Raw genomic sequence first — 16,776 nt, 5'->3', positions numbered from 1 at the left:
CTCATGAGATTGAGCTCTGAGAATGAGCTCGAGATTGTGAGATAGAGCATTTGCAATGAGACAAAGCTCAATTCGGTATGCAAGAGCTTTGTCTCATCTCACTATCTCAGTCTCAAAATGTCTTCTTCAAGTGAAAGTAGTGTTTATGATAACTTTTCAAAAAAAAACGATGATACAAATTTTTTTTTTGTTAATTTTATTAAAAGAAATATAGTGCTTTTGACAAAAAGTCAAACTCCTGACCTAAAAAAAAAGAAAAAAAATGCTTTAATAGCATTCAAATCGGAGTTTGAAAAAAATTTGGCAAAAATATTGAAATAAATCAAATTTCAAAAAAAATTACAAATATCAAAATAAGAATAAAAGAAAAATGTGATCGCAATAAAACGGGAAATAGAAAAATAAAACTTAAGTCATGGGAAAAGGATTTATGGGATTTAATCAATGGTGGGTCTGAAAATCCGAATCCGGTGCTAAATAGGCTCGAAGGTAAAATACAATTGTTTTTTATAATAATTGTTTGATTTTTCATTATGAATATTTTATTACAGGAGCAGAAAGTGTAGCCATAAGCAGAGACGAATCCTCTAATTCCGTTTCAAATGCAACGAAAATTTTGAAGGATTCGTCACGGAAAAGAAGACATGCTAATAATGAAATAGAAGTTTTATCAAACTACGAGACGGGGGAAACGAGGGATCTTTCACTAACTGATTTACAGAGGCTAATTTTACTGAAGCAAAATTTAGTGTTAACCAAAAAATTAAAACTCCTTGAAAATAAAGTTACACAAGAAAATGAAATTTCTTTTGAAAATTTTTAAGGGAAACAATTACATAATGTACATACATATCTTATAAATAAAACTCTTGATATTTATGTTATTTTTGTTTTTATTTAAAAAAAAATGTGCACAATCTAACGGTTTTGGTTGAGCAAAAGCCTCGCAATTTCGTTTCTTTTGCTCTGACCAGCTACTCTGAGAAGAGAATCTCTCCTTGATGTGTCATTGGGGGGAAAGAGAGGGGTATGTTCTTCTTCTTCTATATCCATTGGAGCATCCATCTGGTTTTCCTCATTTTCATCCCCACCCTGGAATGCTTTTGAAATGTTGTGCAGAATAAAACACGACATTATTACCTTTGGTGCGTTGCGTGTTGCCACTCTTAATTTATATTGCAGACAAGGAAATTTTTGTTTAAGCTGGCCAAATACTCTCTCAATAATAACTCTTTCTTGCGTTAGAATATTGTTAAAGTTAACTTCAGCGGCACTGACAGGGTTCCGGTACGGAGTCATTAAAAACGGAGTAATTCCATAGCCCTCGTCGCCAATGAGTATAGTTGATGAACTTTCAAGGAGAGTTTGGTAAATTTCAGAATTTTTAAAGATTCTCGAATCATGTACCGACCCTGGCCAAGAGATGTCAACACTCGTAAACAGTTCCGCTCCGTTGCATGTCGCTTGAACATTTATTGAATGAAAACCTAACACAAAATAAAGAGAATTATTAATTATATTTTTGAGAACACTTAAACTTTGTGTTATCTACCTTTTCTATTTACAAATTCATCACTGTGACGGATAGGCTTTTTAATGCGCACGTGAGTGCAATCAATTGCTCCAATGCAGGATGGGAATTGATACTTATTTAGCCAAATTACTTTTTCGGCATCTGTCTGCTCCAACGTATTCGGAAATTTAATCCAGTCCTCTTTTTTCCTTACAATTTTTTCACCAACTTCGATGATGATCCTAGATACCGAACTTTGGTCGATTCCGAAATCTTCGGCAATTCCGCTTTGGAAACCAGGATCAGCAACGAATCGTAGAAAAACCATCATTCTGGTTTTATTAGATAAACGACCACCCCGAAAAGTATCACTACTTTGAAAAAAATAATCTGTTAAGGCCTCAATTTGAGTTTGGGTAAACCTATAAAGAATTTTATAATTTCCTGTTGACTCAACAGGAGCAAAAATATTCATGTACTCAGCCATTGTTATTCCTGAGACAACTAATTTCCAGTCTCAACATTTTACGAGCTTTGGCTCATTTGAATGAGACAACGCTTTTTTTCTGCATACGGAAACATCTCAAATGAGATAGATCTATAAAATAAGATCGATCTCATTTTTGTGAGATTTGTCTCAAAACAATTTTGCATACGAAAGCTAGCAAAAGCTCAAAATAATGAGATTTGAGACTGAGACAATGCATTTCGCATACCACCCAAAGTGTCATTTGTCACACCATTTTTTAATACGATTTGACAAGACTATGTATGAAATGATTACATGATTTTGAATGAACTTGAAATGGGGACTTGAGTCTTTGAAAATAATTTATATTAAACCCGGTGTTTTGTTGGTGGGGTTTTAATCTGGCAATACGTTTTTTCGGAGTTGGTCTTTTTGACAGCTATCACTTGATTTATGCTCAGTTTTCTTTGTTAGTGCATTGGACTGTCATGCCAGAGGTTTTGGGTTCGATCCCTGCCTGTGCCATCTAAAGTCTTTTCACGGGTACTGCCTCTAGCGAGGAATTGAAAAATTCTCCAAGACTAACTCATATCATGAAAAAATGCTTTCTCAAATTAGCCTTTCGGATTCGGCATATAAACTGTAGGTCCCCTCCATTCCTGACAACATAACTCGTACACAGAAATGGTTGAGAGTGTTAAGTGACTAGTCCCTAGCTCTCAACGGACTGTTGCGCCACCCAATTTATTTATTTTAGTCAGTAACTGTAACTAGAACTGAATGCTGCCGCTCACAGAGCTGTCAAAATCTGTGGTACGTGCTATTAACCATGCGACATTTTGACGTTTCATGTTTTTCAATTTTTTGGGGGTCTTTCGTTGGACAATTTTCAAAAAAAAATGTTACGTTTGCCAGCCACTTGAATATTTTTTGGTTCATATTTATCCATTATTATTTAACCAAGAAATCACCATAGAAAATCAAAAGTAGCTTCTGACAGATACCAAATTTCTTCATACATGTTGAAACACCAAAATTACTTCAGGAAAAAAAGTAAAAGTAGGTGAAAAGTAGGTGAAAAATTGTGTTCAACCAGTTAATTCTGAATTTCAAGGAAGGCAACGAAAACGCTAGACTATTTTTAAAGGGTTATCTACTTACAAAATTTGTCTAATTTTATAGGATGGTTGTCAAAAATCTAACCTCATTTTTTAAAGAAATGTATTATTTCTTATCTATCCTCTTCTTAATGTCTGCATTATAAGCCTCACTAAAAACAAAATTAAATGCATTTTCAGATAATTCTGAAACTGCCGTTTAAAAATTGCAACATTATACAAAAAACTTGGCAAACCTAATACGAAATAATCTTCAAGGACATCCAATTTCATGCCATAGCTACTTACTTATTATGAATACTTTCAAAAATTTAAAATGACACTTCATTTATAAGAAAATGAACACACACAAAAAAACTTGAACCTAACTACCTACATAAATGTTCCCAAAAGGGAAACTATCAAGAAGCCTTATGGTTTGGTTGCCAAAAAAATGCATAAGAAGTCACTGCGCCGCAAGAGAAGCAAAATTATTCTTTTATTTTACATAAGCATAATAAAATTATTATGAAGTATATTTTTAGAGTAATATTTTAATTTTATTATGATTTGCTGACAAACGAATTTTTTTGAAGTTTATATTGTTCTTTATAAAATTATGAAGACAATTTCATTTGGATTCGTTTTTAATGTCAAAAAAGACTTGAGAATGAAGGGGTGAACATACTCCCACTATTTCAAAATGTTCAGACTCGTTTAGTAACAATGTATGAAATAATCTGTCATTAGAGACATTATAATTATTTGTCAATTGAAGTCAACTTTAAGTTTGACATTGGCTTAAGTCAAATGCCAAACTTAAAATAAATTTAGAATGATGAACAAAATTAAAAGATGTATTTAGTAAAGCATTTTTTGTTCAAGAATTTAACCAAATTTCAAAATAAGACTTAATGGCTATTTACATGAGAGCGACCTACGAACAACGAATGAACGAATATTCTTCAATTATGACATTTCTTATACATGGCGTGTTTTTATTCGTCATAACAGATTCGCAACAAAGAATTGAATGACAATTTTAGGTCAAGACGCTCAAGAACATTTTATTCATTGAAGTGTGGATTGTATGTGGAACACAAATTGAGTTTGACAGTTCGTTAAAATCAAATTGCAATTCACGACAAACAATTTGTGTTCTTAAATGTTTCTTATTTTGGCAACATTTCCGGCAGCTTATTCAGGCTGATAGATTTTGCTGCAGGGCGAAATGTCATGCTAGCCAGTACGCGTTTTAAACACATCAACATCCACAAAGGAGGTTGGAGTTCTCAAGATCAATCTACCGTCAACCAGATTGACCATATTGCGATCGACGCCAGACACGCATCCAGCATCATGGATGTCCAAACTTTCCGAGGAGCTAACATCGGCTCGGACCACTACCTCGTTGTAGCCAAGGTAGCATTTCGGGTTTCCAGACCAAAGGCAAAACAGGGAGGTGCTGGGAGAAGGTACAACGTCGATAGGCTACAAACGCAAGAGATCGCCAAATCCTTTTCGGACCGAGTTACAAGTAACCTCTCTCGAAGTTCTCTGCGCCAAAACAATGTATCGAAAACCAGTGGCAACATTGCCAAGATGCAATCAGAGAAGCCGCCTCTGATGCACTGGGTTTGAAGCAGCCACCGTCAAGGAACCCCTGGTTTGATAAGGAATGTAGGCAGGCAAATGCAGCCAAACAACAGGCACGCAAAGTGGCTCTGCATAAAAGGGCAAGAGCTGCTCTTGAGCCTTACGAGCAGGAGAGGAATACCGACTTCTCAGAAGGAAAAAGAGAAGGCATGAGAAGCGTGAGCTCGAAGATGTTGAGAGATTCAAAAGCGGGAATGAAGTTCAAAAGTTTTATGAAAAGTTGAAACCAAATTCACAAGTAAAGTACATAAACCTAGAACCGAAGACTACAAAGACGAAAGTGGAAACATCATAGTGGAACCGCAGCCAATGCTGAGGATATGGAAAGGCCACTTCGGCAGACTGTATAACGGCGACGACGAACCGAACTCCGCTGTCAAGCAGGATGATCCATTCAACATAGACGACGAAACCCAACAATCCCGCTCTTCCGACTTAGACGAAGTAAAGATTGCCATATCTAAGCTGAAGTCTAATAAAACTGTTGAATGCCAAGCAGCTAGAGATAAGTTGGTTAGGAGCCTGCACCAACTTATATGTAAGATATGGTCGAAAGAAAGGTTCCGATTAATGGAACCTCAGTATTGTTTGCCCGATTCTGAAAAAAGGAGACCCCCTAAACTGCCCCAACTATAGAGGATTCAGTCTACTTAACATCGCCTTTAAAATCTTCTCTGCCGTAATATGTGAACGTCTAAAGCCCATAGTCAAAAACCTGATAGGTCCTTATCAGTGTGGTTTTAGACAGAAAAGTCCACAGTCAATCAAATGTTTGCATTACGACATATCCTGAAAAAAAAAACTAACAACAGCAAATTGACACCACCATCTTTTCATCGATTTCAAGGCATCATATGACAGCATCTACAGGGATGAGCTGTATAGAGCCAGTCTAATTTTACAAAGTACATGGTGTCGTAAAGAAAGGACTTACAACAACAACGTCTCGGTCAAAACGACACCATCGACAGACGATACTTTGAGGTAGTCAAGGACTTCGTCTACCTGGGCTGTAAACGCAGAAAACAACACCAGCACCAGGATTAAACGCAGAATAACTCTTGCTAACCGCTGTTTCTTTGGACTAAGAAAGCAGTTGAGTGGTGAAGTCCTCTCTTGAGGGACCAAAGTGTCGCTATATAAGACCTTTATCATCCCCGTCCTGCTATACGGTGCACAAGCATGGACTATGACAAAAGCGGATGAAAGCACCTTGGGTCGGTTCGAGAGAAAAGTTCTTCGTGTAATCTTCGCTCCCGTATGCATCGAAGGGAAGTGGAGGAGAAGATGGAACGACGATCAGTACGGGCTGCACAGCGACGTAGACTAAGCCAGAAGCTTACAAGTCCAACGAATAAGATGGCTGGGTCACGTAGTCTTCGAATCCACACCCACAGGACAGCGCAAGGAGAAAGTGACATCGACCAACTTGGAGCGCGAACCTGGAGACATCTAGCTAGGGACCGAGCTAGATGGAGAAGTTTGTTAGGTGAGGCCCTAGGGCACACAGGATTGTAGCGCCACATTAAGTAAGTAAGTAACTCTAAAGAAATTTGTCGAACTGTGTCAAATCACATGATCTTAGCTGCCAATTGACATCAGCCCAACGTGAGATAACACTACCATTGTGTGGCAGCGTTCTGTTGAACGTGCATATCGTCCACATCAATATCTTCCAATCCGGACCAAACAAAGTTCGTTCTCATCTCACAATAGCAAAGACCATTTACAGTAACTGCCTGACCAGCCTCATTTTGGAGAAAATACTGCACGATGATGACAACCCCGCCAGCCCATAATCCTCAACAAACAGTTTATCTTTGTGGCAGCATTGGTATTCGATAACCACTCTTGACAATTATTCTTATTGAAGAATTCACTGAAATGAATATGTAGCGTACCTCATCACTGAAAATGTTCATTGACTGTTGCCATTTCTTGCCACCATTCTGACCATTCACGACTTACGGGGTAAAATGGAGGCTTAAGTTCTTAAGTCAAGGTGGCGGCTCTTCGGCCACACTATTGCGAATAGCACCAATATTTGATGCAGTACGATCTGTGCGAGAATGCACTGGTGTTTTCACATCTCCTATAGACCCGAATTTGATTTGAACGTCCATTTCCATAGTAACTTGGATTAACTTTAACGCGTTGCTTGTGAATTAGTCTAAAATTGAAAAATTTCAAATGAAGTGCCGAAAAAAATTTGACGTTAAGGTATGGTTTACATTCAAAACCGGCTATTTAAACCTTGAAGAGCCTTTCTAGACATATGTTGAGTTGAAATCCGATTCAAATTTGACATTAACATTTCCAGCGCCATTTTGTGAAAGTTAACGAAAGTGCAACAACGACTATTATTTTAAATGACATTCAAAACTGTTTACTTGATCAAACGCTTAAGTTGATTTTCAAGCTCAGTTAAGTCCATTATAATGTTGGACCTTTAAACTCACTACGATTTAAACCAAAATCAAGAATACATCCATCAAATGCAAATCAGCTAAATTAAAAACAAGTCCAGCTGAAAAGTAGCACTAGACGAAAGTTACCCGCACTTACAATTAGTTTAATGCGCTGTCAGCATTTACAAAATGTAATTTCTCACTTTTAACCAAGAGCCAATTGCGGAAACCCGACCCAATCCCTGTTGGCTATGTTTCGACTATACCACCACAGCACCAGAGAAAGAAACTCAGACCAGACCAGACCTAGCACACCTAACGAACACGGATATTGCTCAATTTGCAGTTAATTATATTTTCATGTTGGGTTTTCTTTGAGGCGCCATTTTTCCACCTGTGAGCATATCTCGCACATACGAGTATACACAAAACATATGTATATTGAAAACACTCGATTTGACAATTGCATATACTTGTACGTCTATTGACTGGCAGGTGGCTTGGTCACACAAAACAAGACTTCTAGCTAGCACACCTTGTTTAGGTGGCGCATTAAAACATACGTCCACATAGTCTATGGGAAATTTTAATTTTAAATTCATTCAAGTGTGTTTTAATCGAGTGTTTAGTTATAGAATATATTTAAAACAAAATAAAATCACATTTATGGGATTGTGATCTTAATAATTACTGAAGCTGTTCACAAGTAATTTACAATTATTGTTAGCTGTCAAGTTTTTTTTGTGTTGTTGTTGTTTTCTTTGAATTAAATGTCAATTATTGTGGGATGGAATTATAAATTATAGTAGAATCGTAGTAGATTGTAAGATTTAGTTTAAGTTAGATTTATTATTCACATACGGTGCCAACTTCTAACACCAATCATTTCATCTTTCGTGTTGTATTACGTGGCTTTAATACTAATAACTAACATATTTATTGACATTGACTGCGTTCCGAACGTGAGTCTTGAATAAATGAGTTTTTGTTGATTATTTGCCTTGTTAAATGTTTCCGATGAGAATAATTTGACAGTTCTTGATGTTGATAGCAAATGTGTGTTTTTTGGGAACGTATAATTGTTCAAAGAGATATACATATGTACATAGAATACCAACCAACGGAAGCTCCACCTAGTGGCTGTTGTATAGTAAAAAAATGAATAGATGAGGTTTTGATCCTTTGCACCGTTAAGGAGTTTTTCTTTTTAAACTTGAAGTCGGCCAAGCTCAGCTTTTCATTCCATTAGCTCTGTCATTTTATTCAGAGCTCATAGAGCATGCTCCGAGCTTTGAATTGAAAAAAAGAAACACAAACCAAGGTTTCTCTTCTCACAAATTTTACATCGTGTTCTGTTTGGCCAACATTTTATTTTTGTGAAAATCGCGAATTTATTTTGGCTCAGGTTTTATTAATAACGTTTTATTATTAACGTAATAATCAACATTCAGCAAATTCATTGCACTCAGAACAAATGAGATACAAATCGCGAACAACGAACTTTGACATTTCCAACAAACGATTTAATATAAAAACAATGGTGCAAAATTTTAGAAAAAAAATAATTTAGGTTTTAAAACATTTTACTTTGTAGCATTTCGTAAATATTTAGAAATTTAATAAGTAAATCCAAAATTTTAAACCTTTCTTTTCCTTTTTTTAACCAGTAAGTAAATTTCTGAATTCCTTTTTATTAAAAACTGGAATTCGAACATGTCTAAATAGTTACAGTTTGTGAAAATAAACAAAACAAACAAGCTTAAACGGTTTGTTTTGGAATTCCCAACTGTAAACTTGACCATTCCATTCAATCCTTTAAAAAGTTTAATTTGACAGATGTCAATGAATTCGCTAATTTTTTAAAAGTTAATGTGGGCCATTTTTGACATAAAACTTAAAGAGCAGAAGGTTAAGGAAGTTTAGAGAAAGGGCTTCGTTTCTAAGGGACAAGATACTAAGATTAAAATGAAGGCTAATTGCACTATTGGCTAAACTTTACATTTTTAACTTCCCATAGGAAGTTATTGTAATGGGTCCGATTTGTCAAATTGAAAATTTTGACATTTCTCGACGTTTCAAGGTCCCTAGAGTCAACATAAAAGATTTTTAGAAAGATGTCTGTGCGTGCGTGTGTACGTACGTTTGTACGTCCGTACGTCCGTACGTCCGTACGTTCGCTACGTTTTTTTCGTCGTCCATAGCTCAAGAACCAGAAGAGATATCCGTTTCAAATAAATTTTGTTATACAGATAATAAGGCAGAAAGATGCAGAAAGGGCTCTCAAGAAAATTGCGTCTGTGGTTTTTTTACCATAGCAGTTTGAAAAAAGGTGAAAATTTTGGTTAACCCTAAATATCTTACGAACCAAAAATGCTAGAGTCTTGAATTAAATTGTATATAATATATTGTAACGTGATACCAAACAGGTATATTTTTTGAAAAAAAATCAATATAACGGTTTTTTATAAAAATCAATAAAACTGAAAACAAAATTTGTCACCTCCAAAATTTTACGACTGAAATATGATTTCATCTCTAAAACAATTTTGTGCAACGAAGAATAATGTTTTTGACATCTGATAAAATTTTGAGAAAAATCTAATTGACAGTTTTTTTATAAAAAATAAAAATCTAAAAAAAAACATTACTCAAAGTTCGTAAAAATTGAATATCGATTCAAATATCTTTTCAAAAACTTGAAATTTAGGCTGCAAGCTTATTTTATCTTATAAGAAATATTGTTGTCAACATTTTTAAAAATGTTGAGAAACATCGAATTGACAGTTTTTTTACAAAAAATAAAAACCTAAAAAAAATGTATAAAAGTTGGTAAAAATTGATTTTCGACTCAAATGTCTTTTCAAAACTTTGAGATATTGGCTTTAATTTACTTTTATCTTTCAAAAAATCTTGTTGTCAACATTCAGTTAAAGTTTGAAAAAAATCGAATTGACAGTTTTTTTACAAAAAATAAAAACCTAAAAAAAATGTATAAATGTTGGTAAAAATTAATTTTCGACTCAAATATCTCTTTCAAAATTTTAAATATTGGCTTCAAAGTAATTTTATCTCATAAGAAATATTGCTTTCAACATTTGGTAAAATTTTAAAAAAATCGAATTGACCCTTTTTTTAACAAAAAATAAAACTCAAAAAAAAAACAATACTAAAACTTGGTAAAAATTTACTTTCGACTCAAAAAGCTTTTCAAAAATTAAAAATATTGGCTTCAAACATATTTTTTTCACAGAAAATATTGTTTTCGATATTCAGTAATTTTTATATAAAAATCCAACAGTTCGTTTTTTCATAAAAAATAAAATCTACAAAAAATAGTACGCAAATTTGGTAAAAATTGATACGAGTACATATAGACAAACTTTTAAGCAAGACAAATCGACAGACGGGATGGGAAGTTATCAGTGTGGGTCGCATCCCAGCCTCTTTTTGTACTTGGGTTAAAGTCGCCATTATTGGTGTGGTAAGTATGAAGACAGAAGAAGGGTAAAGATCTCACGTTACGTGGATTGGTGTTACGAACATTCATTTGAGAAGTGGTAAAAAATCGATTGCACTTGTGATGACTTGGTGAACGAAAAGTATGAATGCAACGGCTCGCAATTTTGCAAGAGTATAAGCTGGGGCGTTCGTTAGGGGTAATGGTGGAACCTACGTTGCAAGTTCTGAATGAGTTGGTCTGGCGTATTCAAGAAGAGGTCAAACAAATAGAATAAAACTTTGGGAACAGGAACAATGCAAAAGCGGCAAGGGCAGTCGTTTAAGAGAAAAAGTCATATGTTGACATTTAGAGACTTTCAGTTCCAGACAATTTTTAGAACACCATCGAAGAAATAAATAAATTTTGAATCAAGGAAGAGACATATGATATGTCTTTCGATTTAAAAAAGAATTAATAATTTCAACACCATAAATTGGCCCAAGGTGACTACCCTGAGGAACACCACCTGGGGTGGCATAGAAGGGATTAGACTCATAACATTTGAGCACAGCACTATATTGGCGGTTTCCAAATGTCTTACTTATTGGAGGAAACCCGAAGGGTTTTAGCTTAGCTAAAAATGAGTAATCTTATGAACAGCTTTGCTGAAGTCAGAACTGATAACTTCAAAATCAACATCTTAGCTTTTTTGAAGAGCAAGATTGTTATTGAACAAAATTGAGTTAGAGATAAAATAAGTTTGCATCCTGTCAAGAAGTGCATAGTATAGTAAATCGCAGAGCCTAGAAAAATTGTTAGAAGTCTGCTCGTAATTTAAAAAATTTGTTCATAACCTAAATTACGAAGAGCTCGCAACTCTTTGGGAAATATGGTAAAGATATAAAGAGTTCTTTTGATGTAGGTTTGAGACACATAGACGTTTTTAAGGACAATATCAATTGGAGTCAATTAAAATGAGACTTTTGGAAATCTTATTCGACTGTGAATGTGAGAATGGGCTTTTGAAACCTTAATGAAAACAAGTTTAAAGAGTGCCAATTTGGAGATTTCGATAAGTCTTGAGTTCAGTAGAGTGCGAACGGACAAAATAACTCTGCGGTCACAGGCACGAAAAACAATAAAGTCAGAAGTGAAAATCTCACTGTCAAGAAAACTGGGACAAAGATTGGTTTCTGTTAAGGCAAAAATGTCAAATGGCAGTTTTAGGGAGCTAAGAAAAGTAGTTGAAGTTTTTGTAATAAAGTAATAAAGTTGGGGAGACGTTAAGAATTGGCTTATTATTAAAGACGAGCATTATGACTGAATCTGAGAGGAAATAGTTCTTAATCTAGTGCGAAGTAAACGTTGCAAGATCCTTCGAGACGGTTAAAGGAGAAATGTTGAAGAAGGGTTATTTGGAGGAGGCCTTCTTCTTGAATCGAAACTAAGACGCTAGTTTTGGTCTTACCTACAGACAGAGTTTGGTTTATGGTGCGTAAAGGCGAGAGAGAGAGGTAAAGGCGTACAATATCGTATAATTTACTGAAGCCTCGACATAATGAATCAGCCATTGATCTTTGTTGGTTCCGGGTTTTAGACGTTATGACGGATGGAAGACAAAAGTATCATCATAGAAGTCGTTAAAATAAGAAAGATTCGAATTGAAAATAGGGCTTTAGATAGTAGACTGAGAGGTAGGTTTTAAGTAGCAAGAATGGATAGAATTACCTACTTTTATGTATGTTAGAAGGAGTGCACTTATTTGGATCAGAAGGGTTGAAGGGTTGGTCTTAAAACTAATATTCTAATATTATTAGAATAATTAACATTATTTGTTGTAGAAACCGTAGAGGATAGGGCGTAGGACTGTAATGTTAGAGATTTTGGGTTAAATTCCTGCCTGTGCCACCTAACTTTTTTTCACCGGTACTGCCTCTTGTGAGGAATTGACAAATCCTCCAAGTGATTCATGTCAAAATAAGAGCTTTCTCAAATTAGCCATTCGGATTCGGCATAACAACTACAGGTCTTCTCCATCCCTTAAATTATTCGCACATAAGAATGGTTGAGAGTTGTAAGTCACCAGACCCTGGTGTTGAAAGGACTGTTGCATCACATAATTTATTTTATTTTATTTGTTAAAGACTAAAGTGTTTTTAGAACTGTGTTTTACCCTTTAAGAAATTTGTATCTAGTCGGCAAATAGTTTTGACATAAGAGACAAGTATTCACTTACATCTGGATGGTATTAAAACTTGCTGGGGTTAGCTTTTGATAGTCAATAAGCTTGAATGTTAAATTGCTCGTAAGGAGCTTGCGAATGCAGGAGTCATTTGCATATTTTGACGTACCCAAGCATATTAAAATGGGCCTCATCGCTAAAATAAATTTTCGACCTAAACGGGAATCAACTTCCAATTCCTCCAAAATCCAATCAGCGAACGCACAACGCTTTGTATGGTCGTTTAATTTCAGCTAATAGGTAGGTTGGATTTTCTAAGAATTGGGCCTGCATTCTTACAGAATCCAAAATCAGGATTCAAAATACGTAATGTGGTCTGCGACAGGCCGAGTTTTTGTGAGCGACTCCGAATTGACTGCCTCGAAGTTTCATTCACGAACAGCCTCGAAGTTTCATTGATGTACGGGTCATTTACAGAAAGCAAAAGAAACAATATGGCTGCCGCGAGCTGTCAAAACGAATTCGCCGCTATTGGAAAACCCTTTGTGACAGAAAAAACTGATACTTGTCAAAAGAAGCATAGACTTTCCTCAAAAACCATGTCAAAAATATTTTGTAGGTCAAAAATAGTTCTTAAGAATTTTTCAAGCGAAACAAAAATGATAACATTCGAACTGAAAATGTGTTGGCTGAGTAAGATTGTCTTTAGTGACTGGTTAAAAGAAGATTTTTTTTAACAGAAACCAAAAGAAACAATATGACCGCCACGAGTTGTCAAAATGAACTCGCCGCTATTGGAAAACCCTTTGTAAAGTGACAGAAAAACTGATACGTGTCAAAAGAAGCATAGACTTTCCTCAAAAACCATGTCAAAAATATTTTGTATGTCAAAAATAGTTCTTAAGAATTTTTGGAGCGAAACAAAAATGATTACATTCGAACTGAAAATGTGTTGGCTGAGTAAGATTGTCTTTAGTGACTGCTTAAAAGAAGATTTTTTTGACAGAAACCAAAAGAAACAATATGGCCACCACGAGTTGTCAAAATGAGCCCGCCCTTATTGGAAACCCCTTTGTAAAATGACTTTCTTCTTTTGTAGGTACAAAATAGTTCTTAAGTCGTTCTTACATTAATGTTTGGGGCGAAAAAAAAATGATTAAACTTGAACTGAAAGTGAAAGTAAAATTTTAATTCTATCCTGTTTTCTGTACAAAGTTCATCAATGAATAAAATCAAGATGTACTTTTTTCTATCCCTTCTTATTTTTCTTTTTGGCGCGCGATTTCTTGCTTTCAACGTTTGACTTCAATATGGTAACTTGATCTGTCTGCATTGCATTCTCATCGACATAATTAACTTAGGGGCAAACATATACGGGTTCTTCAATATTCCAGTGCTAAGAACATATACAAAAATAAACTTCCTTTTTATTCGATTTGGAAATGGGTTTAAAATATATACATTATACAAATACCCATACGAAGAAGAAGTCCTGATTCATTCATTTTTTTTCTCAAGACTTCAGACCAACCGAGCTTGAAAAAATAAACATAACACGAATAAACAGTCCAAGGTGAGCGACTTTTTGTGGTAGAGTTCAGTTTTGTTGTCAAGTGAAGTGTGCGACAAAAAGAAAATAAGACATCACGAGACTCACGCGATTTTAGGGAGCTCAAACATACATTTTGGGGTGACCATTTGAATTAAATAAATTTCTTAATCAAAAACCTTAACGATTTTTTTAAGACAGGCATTAGAAAATTCATTAGCTTGACTCATTGCTTTTATCTTTAATGACAATGGTAAACATTACCATCCAAAAGTCCAAAACACTTATATTTCAAATTGGTAGCACTATCTTTTGACATCTGTCAAACTCAATTGTCTTAATATTGGTTGAATATTACAAAATGAATTAAAGGAAAGTCTTATTTTTGGAATTAATAACAAAAAGAAAAGTCAGTGAAACTAGCCAAAAAGTAGACTTATTTGTTTATTCGACTCTAAGCAAAATCGGAACATGAAAGTTTAGCTTAAGTTGCGCTAAAGTGACCATTCGCTGATTGGAAAAATTGGAAAATACGTCAAATACTCCAAGTGCCAGGGTTTGCGTGACGTTAAAAAAGTAGCTCTAAAAGAGGGTAAAATAAGGGTCCACCTACGCTTTTAACTGTCATATCTTTTCCTCAAAAAAAACAATATGGTCACCTTGAAGTGTACACTTAGGTAAATATTATTCTTCTACGTTCTACCCATATGAAAAATAAAAACAAAAAGTCAAGAATTTGTAGTCCTCATTTGGGTGATACAAGCTTCTCAATGTTCAGGGATGCGTATACAAAAACATCATCTTGTGTCGAACAAAAATAAATATAAAAAATCTACACAACTGTTGAGTCATTAAAAAGTTTATATGAGGCGGTATCAGTGTCGGTGTCATTGTCGTTGTCTGAGGATGTGAAAATCAAGCTTGAATTACACTTACGACGACGACGGACGACTACGATGAAGACGACAAGCGACGTGTCACATGCGGTGAATGGTGAATATGCAGGTGATTTTTATTTCTTTTTTATTAAATTCACGGTCACTGCCAATGAGTCTCAAATTCCAAAGCCGTTCGTCAGCTTTTTGCACATTTACATATATTCTACGAGAGTAATGTACATTGTCCATATACAAGAATTCAAGTGTTTGGAAAGATAAGAAAGATTGTTCTAATTATTTTGGTTTTTATTTTAAACCATGAAGAAAATAGAACCGTGTGTTATTAATTTGAAAACTTATTAAATTAAATTAGCTGAAGAGAACCATTGAGACTTGTTTTCATTTTTGTAGGATGTTGTACTACATTTAAGATTTCAATAGGCCACTTTTTGGACAGCTGTCACTTTTAAAGTTGTCATATTTTGACATTATCATTTGACATTATGACATTGACATAAGCAATTATTAAAAAGTGGAATTGTACACGCTTCAACAATGATACAAAATTGCTTAAATTTAATACAAAAATGCAATTTTGGAAGAAAAGGCTTCGGACCGTGTTATCTGTCAAATACGTGATAACAATGGCCACCATCATTGACAAATTTAATAAAAGGGATATGCTTTCTATTGCTGCTTTTTAAAAAGTAATTAATATCCACTGATTTTTTATAAAACAAATATTGCTGAGAATGCCATATTAAAATAGCACCTCTTATTGGAAGACCCTTCAATCTTTAACTTATTTTTTAAACTATAACAATAATCTTTTAATACATCGTGAGTAAAAATAATTAATAATGATCGGAACACACCCATAAAAGAAGAATAAAATGACAATGCGAATGTGACATAATTAGAAATGTCGTCAAATGTCATTGTGCTTTGATTACATTCTTTGTTAAAGAAGCAAAAACATTTCAGGTGGTGCTAATAGCTTTTTTGTTGGCAATGGGGAACAAGAAATACTAGGAGCACGGTTTGATTATACAAGTACACATAATTTAATCTGTTTAGAAATTTGTCAAACTTGAATTGTTGAAATTTGGTAACATTTCAGTGATTTTATTATTTGCGATTATAATTATCTTTGATCTAGATGAACAACTGTACATTTGTGACGGTTCAGATATCTTATAATCGTAATTGGCATAGCTTAACTTAAACCTGAAATGTCAAGAACTTATGTCAAAATCGAACGTAGAATAATCTTCGTAAACGTCAAACCTATCAACAAGTTTAAACGCCTACAAATAGTGAATGTTATAAACAAACAGAACTAAGCAATAGTTTTCAAAATGTCAGTTTGGTTAATTTTTGGTTGAAAGTAATACGAGTAATATTATAATACGAAATACGTAGAATGATTATCTGCTCTTATCTAAAAGATATGTTAATAAGGTGGCGTAACAGACCGTAGAGAAAAAGGGCGTAGTGAGTTAAGATTCTAAACCATTCCTGTATGCAAGTCATGGAAGGGACCTTCAGTTTTATGCCGAATCCAAACAGTTCATTTGAAAAAACA

The 16,776-nt window shown here is 34.6% G+C and overlaps 2 protein-coding genes across 6 annotated transcripts in view; both read right to left on the bottom strand.

Annotated features, from left to right (window-relative positions):
• LOC129946722 (extracellular sulfatase SULF-1 homolog) overlaps positions 1-16,776 on the bottom strand; it is a 336,741-nt gene that overhangs the window by 133,505 nt on the left and 186,460 nt on the right. The window lies entirely within an intron of this gene.
• On the bottom strand, positions 725-2,063 carry LOC129946742 (putative nuclease HARBI1). The gene is made up of 2 exons (XM_056057056.1): positions 1,553-2,063; positions 725-1,487 (listed from the first exon to the last, which is right to left on the bottom strand). Exons 1-2 carry the CDS (start codon positions 1,998-2,000, stop codon positions 919-921), a joined length of 1,017 nt encoding a protein of 338 aa, XP_055913031.1. The 5' UTR covers positions 2,001-2,063; the 3' UTR covers positions 725-918.

Source organism: Eupeodes corollae, chromosome 1 (assembly GCF_945859685.1).
Source record: "Eupeodes corollae chromosome 1, idEupCoro1.1, whole genome shotgun sequence".
Taxonomy (NCBI): Eukaryota; Metazoa; Arthropoda; class Insecta; order Diptera; family Syrphidae; genus Eupeodes; species Eupeodes corollae.
Note: the sequence above shows the minus strand (reverse complement) of the source record. Positions and strands in the feature narration are given on the sequence as shown.